General features: G+C 42.6%; 2 protein-coding genes across 2 annotated transcripts in view; one reads left to right on the forward strand and one right to left on the reverse strand.

The window, feature by feature from the left end:
- Window positions 1-261, reverse strand: part of T265_07738 (hypothetical protein) — a gene marked incomplete at both ends in the record, with an annotated part of 8,425 nt that extends 8,164 nt beyond the window's left edge. Inside the window, one exon of the mRNA XM_009173337.1 lies at window positions 135-261. Within this exon, the coding sequence (XP_009171601.1) occupies window positions 135-261 (127 nt within the window). The remainder of the gene's footprint in view (window positions 1-134) is intronic.
- Window positions 262-3,953: 3,692 nt separating this feature from the next.
- Window positions 3,954-17,188, forward strand: T265_07739 (hypothetical protein; the record flags this gene model as incomplete). Its single annotated transcript, XM_009173338.1, has 4 exons — window positions 3,954-4,458; window positions 11,524-11,633; window positions 15,386-15,523; window positions 16,858-17,188. The coding sequence occupies 4 exons, from the start codon at window positions 4,047-4,049 to the stop codon at window positions 16,954-16,956; spliced, it is 759 nt and encodes a 252-aa protein (XP_009171602.1).
- Between the last annotated feature and the right edge of the window lie 3,512 nt (window positions 17,189-20,700).

Here is a 20,700-nt window from a genome sequence, read left to right on the forward strand (position 1 = left end):
GGATGGGGACCGCGTGATCCTCACTGTGCCTGGTTGGAGACACTACAAGATATGGCTGCCAACCGATGTCAATGGCGTTCTTGTTGTCAGTTTCTATCCAGATTGCCTGAGTGAATGTCTGGAGGTGTAGGCACCTCGGAATGATTGTGGTACGCTAGCACTAAGTCCCCCGTCCACCTTTACTCTTTTCTTTACAATAAGGCTTTCAAATAAGTCATGGTTGTACGGCAGTGAAGCATCGGTGTTGAACACTGAGGTCATGCTGTCGATGATGATGATGACCAAACGAAAGGAAGAAGGCCTTCGGTGCGAAGCTATTTATTATTTGTTCGGCCCCCAGCCGTTTGTTTGCGCCGCCGTTAGCTGCTGATACCCAGCTTCTGCAAGTAACTCCTAAACTCTTCGTTCTCAAAGCAAGACCCCCGATCCGTTAGGGTAACTTTTGGTACCCCGTGGATGTGATGCATCACCACTCTCCGGTCGTCGTCGACCGCTGATTAGGCAGGACTGTCGCCTCGACCCACCCAAAAGGTGCAACCATGCCCGAAGGCCAAAGTGGAGCAATTAGACTATGAGGAGAGAGACTTCGTACTATGATGAGATCAATACGAGGCGGTCGGGAGATGAAATCGTACTGTCCTCTGCAATGGGAGTGTGAAGGCGACCAGCACATCTATATTCATGGAAGCAACGACGCTGCCTTTCCCTGAGGAAGGGCGGGTTAGGAAGTCGGTCTGAAATCGTACCTCTGCAATGGGAGTGTGAAGGCGACCAGCACATCTATATTCATGGAAGCAACGACGCTGCCTTTCCCTGAGGAAGGGCGGGTTAGGAAGTCGGTCCTAAAAACCGTACATTCCGATCGCCCAACGACTGACCGTGACGTCGGCACATTGTTCAATACGATCTGAATACTTTTGAACCTAGGTTCTACTCAAAAGCCAGCTGTTTTTAGTGTCGGCATGTGCCCGAAAAGAACTGCAGTTCAGACACCGAGGATACTTTCTATCTAGATTTATTCGGGCTCATTCGTCAAGGCAAAAGCACTGACACTGTGATCCTTGCAGGCAATATGAATGAAAGTGAGTCATCTGGGCTCTTTAGGTCGGTTCGGAGTCGCTGCTCTTCGCACAGACAACGGAGAGAGGCTCATCAAGTCGTATGCAGATCATCAGCCGTTTCTGGCTAGTACGAACTTTCAGTATAGAATTTCGTATCGCCTAACCTGGCGGCCACCAAATGCAAACTAACTGTGGACCCAACAAGATTACGTGATCATCAGCTAGCGACGGAGCTATTGTTCAAGACTGTAGTTATTCTGGGATACACAACCTGATTTCGATCATGCCTAAAAATTGGCTTTCTACAGGCCCTTGCACGTCAGCAAGAAAGATGACAATAAACCATTTTCGGAGAACTGTCGTACCTCAGAAGTATCGATCTGGGCTACCTCAACAATTATCTTCAGTAGACCAGTAGTGTAAAAGGATGAAGCACGACAAAATGTAGGAGACATGCTAGTGGTGTTCAGTCCTGTCTGTCCTAATTCTGCGATATGAGCAAATAACCGGAGGATATCGTCGGGATCGTCAGCACTGATTAATGCCAGGAAATCCATACCAGCAATAAACGAGTGCAACAAGGTACGTAAACTCCCCTAAACACCAAATAATGAAGACATTAAGGGAAGACCGATAGCGGCGCTGTATACTAGCTAATACGATCGAGTGACCAAGGGAGAGCAACGACCAACAAAACGTTAACAAAACAAAAGTTAAAAATGCATTCGCAAAACCGCCGAATGGAGATGGGATGAACACTTCGAGCAGTTTAGCTAGCTTTCTGCAAAAATGCCTCTGCAAACTGCATACGGGCGAATGGAACGGAAACTTTATTCGCTCGTAAGAAGCACTAAAATGCAGTGAAAAAGGTGACCATTTAGCTGCAAAAGCTCTTCTGGGCCTAGCTGCCATGCTAGCACGAGGGCTGGAAAACTGTCAGGTTGCCCAAGCAAAGACAGTGGATGTTGAGAGACAAAAGTCAGGTTCGAACCACGGACCTTCCGGTTACTAAATTCGCGCTCTGACCACTGAGCTATGAAATATGAAATATCCGCAGTGAAATGTGAAAAGGCACCAGGACCGGACGGTCTGTAAACAGCTCTCTTCAAAGAAGGCGGAGAATTCCTGGTGACTTATCTAACAAAGCTCATTAGAGCGACACGGAGTGAAGAGGAAGTGTCTGCAGAGTGGGTCATGACGACAGTTATCCCTATCTTCAAAAAGACTAGGCGGACGCGGTGTGAAAACCACCACGGCATCAGCCTGTTAGCTGCGGCAGTGAAGGTGCTTTGTCGTTGTTGAACGAACACAGAGAGACAGACCCGTGAAAACCAAAATTGGTTCCGTTTTGCAAGAAGATGCATTGATCAATTCTCACTCTCCGACAGATTCTGGAACAGCGACACTGCTCACAACAATGGTCGTCCCTCTTGACTTAAATGCCGCCTTTGACACTGTGGACTCTTAGGTACTATGGAAGTGTCTGTGGGGCAAAGGTGTTCCACATAAATTCTTGATCTTCCTTAAGGCGCGGTACTCTAACTCCCGCAGACGTTTGGTCTATGGGTAGATCTTGCCTGAGTTCACTATATCAAGTGGTGTGAGGAAGAGCTGCTCGTTTTAACCGCTCCCCTTCGAATAAGCTATCGGTGCAGTTATGGAAAACTCACTGCCAGCCTATAATGCATGTGGGGCGTAGTACTACCGGGGCGTTCGCTCACTCATATCGAGTACGCGAACGACATTCCTCTCCTTGGGTATGACACCGTCATAATTCAAACATTAGACAATCGAAATAATTTTGCCCCATGGTTCGACACGTGTTTCATCCCTGTAAAGTGTGAAGCGCTGCTGCAAGACTAAGTAGGCTTGAGCCCTAACCTCATGCCTGCGGAGGAGTAAATTTAGTAGACAAATTTGTTTACCTGGGCAGCTGTGTCAGTCCAGACGGCCTCACGGAAAATGATACCTCTATCCGGATTGAGGAGGCCAGAGTAGCTTTTATGCTGGTCGTTGCCGTCTCCCTGGATGGGAAACTCAATGAGACATATCAATGACTAGACATTGACAGATATAGCCAAGTTACGCATGCATCCAAGCTGTTGTCTTTAATGAATAGCTTACGCTCCTAATATCTACTATGAAAAGTCCATTGATAACCTTGTATTGATGCACCCATCAAACTTGTTACCGAACATTGTGAAGAAAACGAAGGCAGCTAAAACTACTGCACAACGACATGATTTCTACAGCTGAAGATTACAGTGGCTGTAGTTCTAAGGATAGTTGCACGATTTTTGTTCAACACTTGCGCGGTTTGCAGCTGAATGATTCTAGGTCACACGGCAAGCTACTGTCACAATAGGGGATGACACTGCCTCCACACCACCTATCACGTGTGTTGAGGGTTTTGACGGGCGGTTCCGTGTCGTAGAGCCAGGTTCCGTCGTTGAAATACAATACCATAAAGCTGTTTGGTGGTGCCTGTGAAGTTCGGCATACCCACCAGACTTTGGGCACTGCAGTAAAGCACGTAGTGTAAGTGGTATGGTTTCGACATGTGTGCCTACACGTAAGAATTCCTTAATAGGCCCCATTGGGTGCAGTGGTGATGCCGATTTGTTGCTAAGCCCCTGCTGAGGGATCACTTTATCGTGATGAATCTGCAGAACCACGAATCAGTCGGTGTAAGGAACCTCAACACGGTTCACTGACGTCAACTGACCTCCTTTTGTGTAAACACGACTCCAAGCTAGACAGATATCTACTGAAAGGAACAGCCAGAACAATGGGACCGTTCGGCCGCAGCAAAAATTGAAAAGTCTCAAGGTCACCAATCTAGTATAACACTGAAACCAACCATCACATGACCATCGATCCCCCTACATGTGAGATCAATAGTACGACGTTTCGAACGAAGCCAGAGGTGCGACAGTTACAACCTTGTACACAGTTTTGAGGCAGCTTGGTTTGTTGCGATACACAATGACACAGCTGGGTTATCCCTATACAAAGCCTCGAGGCCCGATCGGGGCAATGTATAAATCACCAGGACCCATATATATGTTGCCACCATTAATTGGTGAAAAGGACCATGATATGAGGAGTACATTTATCAAGGCTCCTTCGTATAGCCTGGCTAAAATGCTGAAGACGCAAGATTACGATCAAAGTCCAGGACCTGCGGCTTACGCCCAAAATAGTAAAATGACGAACACCGGTGACGTGTTTTCACCAAAATATACTATTACTGGAATGAAACCACCATTAAAGTTTGGTTTTGGTCCAGGTCCAGCCGATTACAATGTTGATCCGGGCAGTAAATTGGTATTTCCTATGGCCCCTTCGTATCAAATGGGCCAAATGTTACGTTCACTGAAGACCGACGGCACACCAGGTAAGTTGGCTGATGTTGCTGGTTTGACGCATGCAAACAGTTTTTTGATCGGGACCAGCGCCGTATGGTGAGCATGCTTATTCATTGCTACTGAGGGAAATCTCCCAGTAGTTTTTATACTAGCAATTCAATTGCTGACAATTCGGTTCAGTTGCACCTCACAATCATATCACAACCTTTCGATGGAGGTCCTCAAGACGGCCCAAAAAACATGCGCATAGTGACTTATTATTGGGATACCAATGTCCAGTGTGATGACGAATTGCACCGTAGTTCAATTTTGAACCCTGCTCTTAATTATGCATGGACATCGGATGCGAAAGTACCTTTTAAAGTATAATCAGCTTCCGTTCATCGCGGAAAAAAGCCAGGGCTGTGAAATGATTGGTCCACGCCGCCGTTACTCCCTCGTGCGGTACAACTTGCAGATTCACTTCATTTCTATTGTAAAGCAAAACTTCCCAAAATTGATTTGCACGGGAATAATCGGTGTGCTTTTAACTTGCCACTCCTCTCCACATACAACGTTATCTGGATGTTTCAGATCTGCCTGTAAATTCGTTAATCTACTTTAACTAAGTTCACAATGGCCAACTTCATCTAGTGGAAACATTGCACAGAAAAGGGAAAAAGCATGAGACCCTAGTCTGTACAGCCTCCCTGGTCATAATAGGAAAATGGTTAATATCCTGTCCGATTCTTGTGTTACGATAGGGGAAAAACGAAACCACGGAAGAGACACAACTATTCAAGACTATTATTAAGATATGAAGGTCCTGGTTCAGTTAACTAGGATATGACAACATGAGTACCCCCTTTTTCTCGTAATATCCCATATGTTCCACGCCTACAAACCCGGGAAAATGAAACAACCTTTACTGGGAGGCTCATTGTAGGTTCCACAGGATCTGTCAAGGCTTGCAAGAATTTTGAGGTAGGCTTCAGGCAATTGAATCCGAAATTTGTGGGCTATGTCAAAATTAGTTTGTCCCTGTGAATTGCACTGGAAATTATAAATAGTGTCCAAAAGCTAAAAATATTGGCTACACTGTTCGGTTGGATATGTCGGTCTGGTGAACGAAGTGAGGCGTTTTTACGAATATATTACTTATTGGCTCATCACTCAGCAAGTATTTTTTGGCTCGGCTGTGCTGTGGTCACAGGACTATGGAAAAGGATATGCTTAAGTACCAGGTAATCCTCAATGCCAAGTATAGCAATTAACTTATTCTCGTTTGTCATATATTAGTCTTAAAACTACATGAAACCTCCAAACATTTTGATGACACTGAGATTTACAAAATCTCACATTGCACAGTGCTTCCTAAATTTTCGTCGTCCGATGTGTCTGCTGGTGTCCAGCTCTCCGGTTGATTTGTCATCCTGTTGATTCTCGATTATGTTTATTCACCGTTTGATGAAACTAATTTTTGTTCAAGGTTTTAATTTACCCGGTGCACACGAAAACTCTACCGATTTTTACTTTTAGTGTTTTAGGAATGCTCTCTAATATTGACGGATCGAGGTGATTACTGTTTAGCATCGCTTACCCAAAGACCTCGATGGTGCCGTGCGTACGTGACGGGCACACTAAAAATATTTAACCCAATCAAACTGATATATTTTATGTACTCACGATGCTGATCTTGGCATTTCTATCTGGATTTTTCTACTGCCAGCAGTAAATGGCTTTTATTGTTAAATTGTCCAACTTTCACATTGAAGGATCTTTAATCTGATCCTCTTACTTGCTAAGTATTCTCTGATTTTGGGAACTCCAGGTTAGATGAACACACGCATAGTTCTGTAGACATTTAGAGCAACAAGTTTTGTGACTTTATTAAACCTACTAAAGCCGTGGTTACAAATTTAAACTAGATTATACGGCATGGAAGCCAGCGTACTACTTGTCCAGCGTTGGATATCTAAAGAACGCGCTTAGCGCGGACCGGCTTCATCCAAAGTGTCCGTTTCATCTTCTCCACCACAAATTTGTCTGTCGACAGCAGTCCTTATGTCAGAAAGAAGCAAGCAGTCTGTCAGCCTTCGACGTAGCAGAGGGATGGGAGAACAATGACCGAATTCGGATGGTGTTGCACAACTTACAGAATTAGGTCCGCTTGATCCACTCAGTGCTTCTCGACGTTAATAACATTCTTGTTGGCAGCTTCCAGTCAAACCCTCTGAAGGAGTGCCCGATTATGTATGATGACAAGATTCGCTGATGGATGGTGTGTGCTGCTGGAAACCGACAGTATTCGTTTGGCCCTTTTGTGAAGCACCGTTAACTTACTTGGCGCCTTATCCCATAATGTATTAGAGATGTAATTCCTAGTCAAGTGTATCTGTCATTTGAAACAGTTTGTTGACCTATTGCAACGATTTATTTTTTCTCACATAGTTCTAACTGAACCAGATGAACAACAGGCAATTTCTATCAGTGAACCTGTACAATCGCAGTGATTCTTGGATGTTTCGAATTGCATGCTACGTAAAATTCGAAGGGGACTCATTATTTGCCAAATAGTTATGAAAATGAGTCCGTGGGAGGTACTTCCAGATTTCTCCTGAAACTAACCTGCACCTATCTTTCATTTGAGATGCAGCAGATTGGTTTTTCGCAAAACTGGCTGCTGTTTTCTATCTACAAATGTTTGTAACACTGTAGTGACAGTGCAACAGTGAATGCAACCGCGTGCCAGTGCAACCGCGGTTTGAGTGTTTGTCATCTGACAATCTTCTCAACTCGGGGAGCGACTTTTTCCCCCTACACAGGGTACACTAATAGTATCATTTAGACTGACGGTTGGATGAGTTAAAATGACTACAGTTCGACGATATTTCTGTCGTGATAAAAGTCAGTGGTTACTTTTCACAGGATCTTCCAAATCCCATTTCGCCAGTAGACACTCACGCTTTATATCGTTGCTTCACTGTTGGGATATGACCCATGATGAAGCTGGCAACCGGTGGCCATCTTAGATTTTTGTTGGATCGACTCGACTAAATATACTATTTTTCTACACAGAGGTCGCGTGGTAAGTGATGTACTTTCTGAAATGCCATCGTTTCCTCGATAGGTTTCAAACTCGCCGGAACAACTCGCCGGTTGGGATCACCTTTAAAGAAACAGCCTTATCATTCTTTATCCTCTGTGTGTTAACAAGGACACTGAAACTCCCTGGAACACAAAAATGGCAACAGTGTTTACCTATTTTTATTCGAGTCAGGTCTGAGTTGTTTTGGTGTTCCATGTGAATCAGAGTTTTACATTCCACATTAAGCTCTGTCATCTTTAAGAGCGTGCAGATAACCTACAAGACAAAATCAAACAGTTTACGAGGTTTGGGGGCCTCTTGGAGAGAATGCCATTTTCAGGCTTTTCAGGGGTCTATTTCGAACTAAGATGAACGTTTTCACAATGGGTTTCTCTATCCGCGATGTGCACCCAAATATGTGTCATTATCAAGTGAGATTTTTTCAACTTGCAAAAGAGTATGTTTAGATTCCTGATTATAAATTCACACGTTGCACTAGAAAAGGCTTTTAGTGGGTTCTCTCTACCGGGCCTGGATAGAATAGAATGTTTCCCTTACCGGTAATCAAGTCCGAACTTTGACACCGGGGCCAGCACCGTGCTGGCTAAATAAAATTTGGGAATATCTAAGGTGAATTGTCCACTGTTAAGAAAGTGTACAGAAAACAATTAGAATTGTCATGTTTTCTGCTTACACGAGACTTTTCTATTTAATTCTGCTTGTTACAAAGAACAAGTTGTATAGATTATATCAAATCTCAGAACCAGCTGCTAAAGAGTCCACGGAATTCAGCACTGTAGTATCTAGAATGTACAGCCAAAATTTTTGTAAAATGGTTATAACAGTAAATGCAGTTCACATTTCTGTGAAACCGGCGGATTGTTAATAGACATGTATTCACTGGAGAAACAAGAAACATTGGTTTATACTGCAGATACGATCCCAGCGAATTCACTGAACGTTTGAAAAACTACTGATGTAAACAGACATTGTGATCGAAAAGGCCGATTTAACCTCAGTATGTTTCTCTTCGTATTCCGCTGTTTTCATTCTGTAGTTAAAACCTATCCCTGGTCAGTAGTTTACGAAATAACTTGCTTTGTGTCGTCTAGTATGTGGTTAGTTTATTTGGCAGAATGTTGAGGTATGAATATAGGGCTACTTCTGCCTATTATGTCTCTGCCATGCTCAGAGTGGATTGTCTAACTGCGAACTCAGTCATGAGGTAGTCAAGATCAACTCACTTCCGTAAAACTAAGGCTGCCACACTACTCCATCGCAGTTACGAAACCGACAGTGCTTCGGTTCAAGGGCAGCCTTGGACATAACAAATGAAGTTTCTGATTCACGAGAGCCCGAGTGCACTCTTCCTGAGCCCCACCTGGGAAGATGAAAATGATGCTTTCCTACTGAAATTGTTTTGATCAGCCTGATAGCACTTGACATAAAAATTGGATGAAATAGGTGCGTAGGTCTAGCTGCTCAGCTTAGAGAAACTGGTAATGGGCCGCCCAGAGTTTCATCGGCCCCGAGAGTAGTGTAAAACCACCAAAACACAGATTATTTCCAGCTCAGGAATTAAATCAAGCCAGGAGGAGCTGATATCACTCCACAAAGGATCATAAAGTCAACAATGCATGCAGCAATTGTAGCATGCGTTTGTGAATTATATTATTACACAAACGCCACAACTCTTGTAAGGGCCACATATAAACATGGAAACAGTGTGTTGGTGGTCCTGAATTGGAACGCACTGCGTGTTTCCTCCTAACTGGAGGGTAAGTGTGGTGGGGTCATTCAAATGGTGCTTTCTTTAGAAGATTTTACCAGTTAGTAGACTGTAACGCTCTTGAAAAACCACAGTTAGAGTTACAGTGAAGTGATTTGCTGTTGTGTCTCATGCGAAAAATTTATCACAAAACCCTTAAAAATCGCGCATAGTTAGCGTTAGTTGCAAATGTTGAATGTTGCTCTGTCATCAGTCAACGGAAATGTTATTTTGGGACTGCAGATGAAAATGACGGAGGTGTTTGGGATTGGCTGTACTGTTATGCGGACAGTAAGTAATGTTCAAAAACTACATCAAGGGGTCTCGAAGTTTCAATATTAAGGTTACGTTATCTGGTAGCTGGTGGGTGACTGAAGGGTTAAACCGTAATTGCCCCTTGTGCTACGGGCGCAGTTTCCCAGACTAATTTTTCCGGGTAACCACTTCTCAAATTTTGATTTTCAATTTTCAGTAAAAAAACACACTGCTATGCAGTAACTTGCAAGAAGGGGAGAAAATCACAGGTGCGTGACAAACCTTTGAGCAGGCTGAGTGACAGGTGATCACTAGGAGAAACGCACTCTGACTGCCAAGAGAACATAGCTCAACCAAAAGCAAGTGAACTAATTTACTTGGAGCGTTGGTCATTAATGTAATATAAACGCACTAATAATCGGTGAGCCTGCGCACGTCTTGGTTTCCCCTGTAAGAAGCATACAGGAATTTTTATTCGCTGGACTGTCATTTTTTTAAGGTTCAAGGCTTAGACGCCTGAAGCAGAGATGACCTGGACCATAATAGTCTCTAAGACTGGTTCCTTGTTAATTGCATAAGCGACCTAAATTTGAAACAGATAGCCAGCGGCTGAATTGCAAAATGATTGAAGAAAGTATGTAGTCAGTAAACTACACACACTTGTACATTGATTCGTTTAATTGACGCACTTCGGCGTACCACACTGTCGCGGATACTCAAGTTTGTTTGCTTTGTCCATCGACGCTTCCTTATTTGACTGAGACCCTAACAAATGCCTTTCATCTGGCCTTGGTCTGCATGCCGCGTTATGGTGAGTGTGATTGAAACTCTGAATTTTTTCACTGCAGCTAGGTTCACTGCTTTAAGGATTTCTGTTCCCACAGTATGTTTTTTCCTGGCGCTATTATTGTAGCCTGCTTTGTGGCAAGGGATGGAAAGTGCTGATTGACGGCTGATCTTTACTTCTTGCAATTCATAAGCTCTTATAAAAGATATTAAAAATAATGCCACAGTTTTTTCCTGGCGCTATTATTGTAGCGTGCTTTGTTGCGAGGGATGGAAATTGCCGAAATTGCTTATCTTTACTTCTTGCAATTCATAAGTTCTTATAAAAGATATTAAAAATAATGCCACAAAAGCGAATGAAAGTATTTGCACTCCCTGTGGGTTAGCAATTCAAAACGACCACTCATTCAGTTGGTACACATGCGAATATCTGTCTAGCTGCATCAGGGTCCAGAAACGTAGCACTGGGACTTACACTCTAACCTCAGCTGAACCTCCGTCAATAGTTGACGAAGTAAAGATATTTTTCGCCGTGGAAAATGTGGGGAAGACATTAATCTCATATAGATGTACGCATGAGATAGATAGAGTCTAGCATTTCCACTCAGTACAATATCGTCCTATAGGCTATTACTAACAGTCAATAAGCTTAGAATGTCACTTGTTCTTTATGTCTGATTGGAAATATTTTAACACCGAAATAAACGTTCGCTCATTTAAATTGTCAAAAAATCCTTCGAAGCTTTATCATGGAAGTTTTGCTTCATATAAAATTCAGGCCATTGGCTGATTTTGGGCAGGATGTCATTTTTACTGGACAGCAGCAAATTTACTACTATTCATCCTCAGGCAGTCTTGTGCTTGGAGGTGATTGTCTGCAGAGAAAACCGTGAGGTCGCAGAAAACTGGCCACTGTTAGAAGAAGCGTTTTAGGAAGAACCGTATGGAGAGATTCATATGTCATTGCTTTTTCGACAGCTGCGAATAAAAAACCAAGCAGTCGACCGTAGCGTTATTTTGTTTCACTGTTTTCGCATCATCCAGAGTGAGCACCAAGGCTGAGATACTGCCAGGGTGCCCATTGGTAGATTAAATTCCCAAACTTTAATCGTGCTGGATTTCGAGTTATACGGGCTCAAGGAAATGTCCCCGAAAGTATCCTGAGCAACGGTCTCACTTTGAGAAACTGACATTTTACGTGATGTTCACTCCCTTCAGCTCCCAATGCGTACACTCTGCCGGACCCATCAAAACGTAGTGAAATCCCTACTGGGCCCCGTTACACGATGGCTGGGCGAAACGACGCACACGTTCAGATACTCAACAAGGTGAGTTCAATTTCGGCGAGCCTATACACTCCACGCCATCGAGAATTTGTTACAGGGTATTCCCCACTATAAAGGTATTTGATGACTATCGGAGATTTTTGTGGATGTATATTCAATAGCCCATCAACTTAGGTGTACAAATGAGGGCAGTGTTAGTAGTCTACTTAACTGTTGTTTTGTTTGCTGAGTTATGTCATGCAATTCGTTTGAATTACTTCTTGTCAGAAATCGAGTGTATATCAGTATTGTGCATTCGATTAACGTTGCGCCGTAGTTTGAAGTTTATAAACCTTTTGCTAAGCATGGATGACATTTAGTTATGACTGATTGGTCCATCGTATTGGCTACGTCGTTTTCTGGTTGTTCGGTGTTTAGAAGAGTTTTCAGCTTAACCCATCCGAACGTTGTCCTGTGGTTATTGTTTTACCGATGGTGTGGTTTTTTTGATCACCACCTGGCTACTCCCATTCCCTTTTGGCTGTCCAAATAGTTCGTTTTTGTTTTCATTTGTATATTGTGTACAGTGGATGGAGTGCTTAAATTTATGACTGAGTATTGTGCTCCTAGGAACTCGCTTGCTCATCTCGACGACACAGGTGCCAAGCCTTCCAGATTTCGTTGAATATGTTTGTGTCCTTTTTTATTTTATTTCAAGAAAGTCATGCATAGTGGATCACTTCTTCCAATGATTGAATTGTGTTTTTCATCTGTTCAGAAAGTATTTGTTTAATTTGTCAAACGTTATCTCTGGCGGCTAATTCAATCAACAAAAACATTTCTTGTACTGTCGTTTATTTTTTCCTCTTGCCCTAGAATCACCAGTTATTTGGCTAGGTACTAGTTTCAGTCATATAAAAATTGCTGTGAGTTATGCTGAGTTTTTGATGTACGGTATCCGCTGTCTCCTCTGATCGTGCTGTTTTTACATTCGCTGAAATTTCCCGGGATGGCCATCTTTCTGAATTGTCTGTTTTGGATGGTTTTCAGTTCTCCTCGTTGTCTATGTACTGAAGCGTGCTTTCGCTCCACAAATCGAGTTTGATTATAGTTCTTCCTGTGGTTCACTGGGTGGTTGCTTTGGTAGTTTACACCTGCTTCAAGTGTGGCGTATTCCAACAAATGAAATACTGAGTAGTGTGTACACAGTTGTGCTGACTAGCACACGCAAGAATAAAGGTTTTCTTCTCGAGTTCAAAGTTAAGTTTGAAAAGTTCAGTTATGCATTCTGCATAACATACCGTTTCACAATGGCGAGAGCGTTGCCCAAGCAACCGATAAGGAGTTCATTGACAAGACTTTTTTCGTATTACCATTCCGGCTGTTCACTAAAATCACTAAAGATGACACTGGAGATCCAGAAAATTTGTCTACAACTTTGGAGTGTTTATCTGTGCAAGCGTTCACAACTTTCGCGCACTCTCCAGCTTTGTAGATCCCGTTGTACTCTAACCGGTATGAGGTACCCCACCACTGTTTCTTTGGCGGGTTTGTGGATTTTTGATGTGAAAATCGTGGTGGTGTCCGGTAGAAAAATTCTTTAATCACCCCCAATCGTGGTGTGATATAGTTTATTAGGAATTAATTGAATACTAATCACTTATGGTCAAGTTTGCTGTAACTTAACCACATCTTTAAAACCCGACCATTTTATTTCTGTTTCGGAGGAATTCACATTTGTGAACGTGTACACACGTGAGAATTCACTTCGCGCACGAACCCTTACTTTAGACATCATCTTTCCTCGAGTGTGTGGGCACAGAACAGCGAAGTGCGGAGAGTGAGATTAATCCCTCTAATCCCCCGGGCAGGACAGTACATCATCACAAATGAGTCAGGCAATAAGAATTGCACGGTGTATTTGATAGCATCATGGATATCTTAGACGCAGTGCAGTTGAGCTGGAACAAGCGTCGTGCCGATTAGGAGGTGAGATTATGTAGAAAAGGTTAGCTGACTCGATGTAGGCTTGCCAGCCCCTGGCCTTCATGTGTGGTCACAATGTGACGATGAACTTCTAGTTTTTCAGTGGCACCAGCAGAAGGAAAACTTTCCAAAAACCTGCAAGCCTTTGCAAGTAGCGTGAGTCCAGCAACCGAGAGAACAGTATTGGTTTGACCGCAGTGTACATCGGTAATTAACTCAGACTTATCATTTTGAGCCCATCCAGAAAGTTTCATGTTATTGGGACTGGCAAACAGAGATATGGTGGCCGAAATCTGGAGAATTATAGATTTGTTTCGCTAGAGTATAAGGAAGCTATTTTAATTTCCCTCACTGGATACATAAAACCACATCTTCAACCATTTACAGGATTTCTTAGCGTCATCAGACGGAAAACAGCCCAAAATGGAGACTTGCAGTTTCCACTAACTGATTGGAACCACTCTTGCTCTATCCTGCGGGGAGCGTCAACACCTTCAAAAGCGGCAACTTCCTTGTTTGTTATCATTAGTAAAGCCTTTGTAGCCTTCTACATCAACCATATTATAAACAATTTATTCCCTGCAAAACCTGTCAGGATGGCTTACAACGCGTCGACCTCTTTTCACCTGATGGGAGTAACTGGCAAGGTTATCAGTTGTTGCAGGTCCTTGTCGTCACACAAAGATTAACCTTAGGGGACGTAAGTGACCATTGATGCACACTGCGTTCAAACCCGATAATCAGGTGCTCCAAACTCTTCTGTGCCTTTTACCTGAATGTAAACGGGAGTTCTTGACAGTGAGGTAGCTGTTCGAAAATGAGTTCCTTTCTTATGCAACAGAATAGGTGAGCTCACGAAAGAGTGGCAGCTACCATTGCACTTATAAACTAACTGTCCGTGTAAAAACAAAAAAGTAAAGATTAGTTCAGTTGCTTTTTGGTAATAAGACGAGAAGCTCTATTTTAACGACCGATTTCCAGAATACGTTTTGCCTGAATTATTTCCAGTAGCAACCGGGTAACACAGTCATGTGTTCCCTTTGAAGGCTTGATAGCTTCAATAGGAATTTTTCTTTCAGCGAAATTTCAGGCTCTCAACGCAGGATACAATCGACTTCCGAAGCCGATTTTGTCTGTTTTGTACAAATCATTGAAAAAAAGGTCTCACTGAGCGAATTTCGACAGATTTTCCCGCAACCTATCATCGGATACCACATTGGCTACAAAGCATAGCATTTGAGTATATACGTTGTACTGGGATAGGAACACCACAGCCCCCCAGTGATTCCTGTGAAATCTACTTAGCACACCTTGTCCTAAATCCACTGCCTTCTCCCGCAGAACTGTACCAGCAATAAACGCTTCCAAGATGTGCGCATGTGAACTTGCAGGTGAAATGCTTGGATTCGTTTGCCTCTACTTCATAGGGAGCATCTTTGGATCCGGACACGGGTTTTATGTTTTGCAATCTTCAATGGACGATAAATTATGAGAAGCAGATGAATACTCATCGGCATATGAATCTTCGTTCAGTTACCCACTTTTGTTCAGATGTGCGGGCATCATTAGGCTTTTTGTTTTATCTCGTTGGATGTAAAGATGACCGAGCAATTCGAAAATATTCCTGGCGGTAGCCTCTGAACTTGTCAGATTGGAGATAGGATTACAACATTAATTCTGAAATTTGTAGGCTCCAGCTAGATTAGTACGACCTCAATAGCGCCTTTATGCAGTTTAGCCTAAGCTCTTTTTTAACCTAGAAATAGGTGCTGACATTTCTAATGTGACATGTTAGTTGACATACCTTCTGTTCCTCTTACCATATCTAGTTCCCTGGCCCGGCTGATTACAGTGTTGGCTCTCCTGACCTGTACCTTCATTCAAATCCAAAGTATACCATGGGTATTAAGGTATCGGAACGAAGTAAAGCAGAACTACCGGGGCCACTTTCTTATAAGTCGGAGTTGGTAAGTGGATGAAATCTGGTTGACTGATTTTGCATAACATAATTATTCACGACGATGACTGAGCTCTCAAATGGCTGTGGGTTGGGAAATTCCTTGACGTTGTCCTTCATCTAAGATTTAGTTCATCGTTACTTGTCTCTCAGTAGCGTAAGGATATCTCAGTGTTTATTGACCAGACGGGAAACAGACGCCCCGAAAACGGAACAAACAACGCTATTCTTACTCGCTTGTGAAGCAGGTTTCGCTGCCTGCTATCACTAGAGTTAATTATTTAGAATCCCCTCAGTTAGGGTCATCTGATCCTGCATACTGGGATTATTGTGGTGAGTTGTACCGTTTTATAGACAAAACCTATATCTTCAAAGGAAACTTCGCGTTCCAGGTAAGGTCAGTCTATGCCCAAAAGTGCTGTACAGCTGTTTCATCTTTATTGGGAAGTAACAGCGATGCGCATTTGACAATAGTTTTGGCTGGCTAGATAACAGGTATGGTATGGCAAATCCAAGCAAGCGAATTTTCAGAAATCAGTACTTGCAGCTATCCAGATTAGCCAAATGGAAAGGATGCGCAAGGCAAAAGAAATGAAAGCTTGTGGGTATTTACAATCAGGTCGGAGGAGAATATATGACATCTGGTAAACATTTTTAGGCTCGCATATATGTAGTGGTTAAAAACCAACCTCGGTCTTTGAATCGCTCATGTCCAGGCTTACGCCATCTAGACGTTCGTCAACCCTTGTCTTTTCTAGGCAGATTAGCGCCAAAAGATAATTGTAACAGAAGGATTTCCGAGTTTTTGCACTTTTACAGGAGCTAGACCAGTAATCACATTCGGTGACAAATGACAACTATATGGCGTGCCAGAATGTGCAACTTTCTATGCTCAACAAGATTGTATCAAGTGTGTGTCAGGTGTTTCTTTACCAAGAGAGATTTTTTAAATAAAATTCCTTAAATCACCCTAGGCTTACTTGACCATTCCAAACTTCTAGCCGTTCTGTGCTGCACGAACAATGGTTAAGAGCTCCAGGCGTCTCGTTGGGCCTTACGTTGCAGTTCTATATTGAGGGAACTTTCAACTAAACTGTTCACAAATAAACTCTATAATTAAGTTGTTCTATTTTTTGGCGCCAACTAGGACCATTTCAAAGTTAGGAAGACACATATTTCGTCGGAAAAATAAGTTCATTAAAAAGTCAGGGATAACAAAAGACTGCAATCCTTCGAGGTAGAATGCTTGTCGCTACTTTTTATTATATGTACCATGCACTTCTACCCAGTAAATTATTCCGTCAAAACTCAAAGGAGTCAGTTTCCTGTTTATTTCGTCACCAGGTCACAGCCCATCTTCCGTCGACGCCGAAATTTACTATGGGTATAAAACATAGTCAATACAAGGGGGAATTCTCTATCCAACCCAGCGATGATTTCTGATCAGTGAAAATCAAAATCGAGACTTCATATGCACGGAAACAATGGATGGCGTGAAACTTTCTTCCAGTTCTTTTTCCGTTCAATTGAAAATGAATGATTTCCAATGCGGAAAACCACAGGAACCTCGGGCATACACTTGTGTAACAAATGCCTTTGTACACAGAGTATCTTGATGGTTTGTTTTCATTTATCAGAAGAAACAACACTTATCTTGCGCTTAGTCGAATACTGCTACATATTCGATATCCGTGTTCTTTGTTCAAACGAATTTTAGACAGATGAAGCAGAAGTGGCAAGTTACAAAAACATCCTCTAACGGTTAGATTATGACAAACTGAAACCAAAAATGGGAAAACGTCTTGGTGCCTGGCTGAAATGAGTAGACCCGATGTCTTTCATTTTCAGTATCCTCATACTCATTAGCCCAGCCAAAGTGTAAAAGCGATTGTTGCTACGTTTCAGACTGATTTATGTTCCAGAGTATCTTTCCCACCTGACAAAACAAAGAAATTCAAACCGTTAAAATTGCCTTATGCAGACTTATGTGAACAAACATGTGATCAGGAAAATCCTCGAGGACTAATAGGACGCCTTCAATGGAAGCTGGTATCAGAAAATAGCGCTTCTCTTTTTTGTGCGTTCCACGAAAAAAGAATATTCAGACTCTGTAAAACTGCGCTAAAGTACAATGATATTTCCCTTGTCCCGATGAGGACGTTTAAATATGACCCTTTAGAGAGATGAAGGCGAGATGGCGCAAGTGGTTAGAGCGCGAATTTACTGACCAGAAAGTCCGTGGTTCGAATCCGACCTCCGCCTCTCGACTCCCCCTGTCTAGACTTGGTCAACCTGGCAGTAGCTCAGCCCTTGTGCAACCTTCCGGTGGCATGGCTGCTAGCCATGGTTAAATGAAAAAGACTCGAAATAAGTTAACTGAGTGTTGGTTTTGGGATTCGGGTCTAGAACCCGATTCAACTAGAGGCCTGGGTGAGGCAACTAAAGGGTTCATTAGTGTCCTAAGAAACAGTAAACTCTATGGGTTTCCTCATCGTAGCGATTGCCAACTGCATAATGTCAATAATCGGGGTTATGTAGTATGTGGAGATAAATGTGGATCTAGAGTGAATTTTAGGGCTTTCGGAATGGTATATTGGTAAAGTGATGAAGTTTGTAAAGTTGTGTAGACCCGCCGCCGAATTTACCGCGGGTTCATAGGTTTTTGAAGCACCATATCTGTCCCAAGTCCGGGACTGTTTAGGTTGTTTCTGCTGACAACGCATTTCAATTCCATTTATCAGCTATAAACCGTGTGACATAGGCACATCAGTTCCAACTGCTACAGTTTTGATCGCGGGAATACGTGAAAGTGGAACGTACAACCAAGCCTTGGAGGCGAAGACATGTTCAGTCCGTTCGGAAATTGGGTAGCTACGCATTTAAGGTGATAGCTTTAATGCACGATTGCCACTGACTGCGCGCAGAAGTATTCTTGTAAGAGGGTAACCAAAATTATGAGGTTGTTCCGTACGTGTCATAACTTCAGAGTTCGGTGATGTTTTCTGCCTTTCAACTAAATAATTTTGGAGATACTGTGGACTAAAAACACTGTACTGTATGATAAATCATAGGCATCGCACAGATAAAAGTTTAGCAGATACTTCTGTTCATAATACTTAATTTACACATGTTCCTTCATCTTGGGTTATTCAATAGTTTTCTACCGCCCCATATTGTAGTTAACTTAGTCGATTTCGTGAGCAGCTGGTTGGGTGCACTAAGTATTACATTGTTCTGTTTTCTAACTCCAGTATGCCGCCCATTAGTAAGGAATAGATGACGTGGTTATCTCCCGCTTCTGAGCATACTTTCCTAGCTGTCGAAAGTAAAGTAAACTGTTTGGTTTTGCCTGCATTAAGGAAGGAACTAGCTCAACCTCTAGGTTACTCCGGACCCCTTCTATTCATATGGTTAAGGTAGGTGATTATGCACCATCTTTAGAATTTAGCTCCAAGCATCTTTTATTTCAGTGTGTAATAATTGTTGCAAACCCATAGATAGCGCCCTGGGCTCCCCGGCATTGAATTCTAACTTAATATGCTCACTCGTAATAGTAGTTGCCTTTACGGTTCGGAAATGACAGTTTCGCTGAAATTCATGACGGTTCTGGCTAGCAACTATGGGTCCAACCAGATTACACCTAGCAGTTTTCTGAAGTGAACCGTAGGTAGGCAAGGACTTTCACCGTCATAAAAGACACGAAATCAGCAATATCCTTCATGAATTCTCACTTGTCTTTAGTAAGGAAGTAGTTGACAACTGCTTTGAGAGTATGGGTTGCTAACAAAGCAATCAGGTGGTCAACCCAAAGGTGGTTATACAGTAAACACATCCGTATAAAAGAAAAACAAGGATGGAAAAGTTGCTTTTGGTAATCAAAGGATTACTAAGGCGGGAAATCTGTGAACGGATAACCAGGATGTCAGTTCTTGTTGCGGCGTGATTTGTTTCCAAGTCTTTTGTTGTTGCCAGCTTTCCATGTGTACACTTCACTTTGGTATTGCTAGTAAAATTCAGGTTTCTACGATGTACAAAAAACGCGGATTGCTCCTATGTGTCCTATTGATCGTTACTCCGATAGGCGTGGATGTATTGTAAGCATCTGGAGTAAGCATGACATTTGTTTACTCATCGTAACTAGAAGCTAGCTAAAGACTAATTAGATGCGTTGCAGGCAGATAATTTTTCAAACGTCGAAAGCACAAGTGACTCGGATGAATTGAATAGGCTTGAAAACGAAGTTAAACTTTAAGACTACGCAGAATTGCATGTTGTTTAGCATAATCCAATGTTATGACAGCTAAAAGACAGTTTTTCCCTAAAGATAGGTAACGAAACTGAATAAAGTAACTATGTCAAGACGACTATTGCAATAGGGCATTTTTATTTACTAGCGTAGGTTATTTTCGTTTGAAGGTGCGAGTTTTATACGTGATATGTGTCACCGGTACAGTTGAGAGAGACAGTAGTTTATTTTCCGCATCAGCTTCCTGATGGAACAATGTGGCAGCTAGTAATATCAAAATTTCTGAGACAGGTTATTCGCCACTGCGGTTGATTCGATGGATCATTTGGAATCTTCGTGAATATCTCGAAACATTGACATGGGTGGTGTGCCTGAGTTCAGCCGGTTAACGAATTTGGCCTTGGGAAGAATTCTCCCTAAAATTCCAGGGTGTTCAATGGGTTGCTATAAGGTGAAATTTTGCGATTTTATGTTTCACGCTACACGTTATGAAGTGGATCTTTGGTTTTGCCTGCATTAAGGAAGGGACTAGCTCAACCTCTAGGTTACTCCGGACCATGAGAACTCGAGAGGTTGCGGTTGCATTGCCATGTCTTGTAGGCCAATAAGTAGCTGTGAGTAACTTACTTTACTACTAAAGCATCTGCTGGATTACACCCCATGGCCAGATTCATTATACAACTAGGTTCCCAGATAAAAGCGAAAGAGTTGTGATAATGTTTTAATATTAAGTTTACCCATTCTGTTAACGATGGGATGCTTGGCGATTTCTACCGCCTCTGCTATTAGTCTCTGTGAGGTGGACCGTAGTCCTCGCCTCAAAGCCTCAACATTTTCTAAATCTATTTAGTGTCCCGTGTCGCGTGCGTGTTCCGCGATTGCCGAGGCTTTCAGTAACGCTTGATATTCATTTGCATTTCTCGGAGGCCTGTTTATTTTTC

Source organism: Opisthorchis viverrini (genome assembly GCF_000715545.1).
Source record: "Opisthorchis viverrini unplaced genomic scaffold opera_v5_181, whole genome shotgun sequence".
In the NCBI taxonomy this organism is placed as follows: Eukaryota; Metazoa; Platyhelminthes; class Trematoda; order Opisthorchiida; family Opisthorchiidae; genus Opisthorchis; species Opisthorchis viverrini.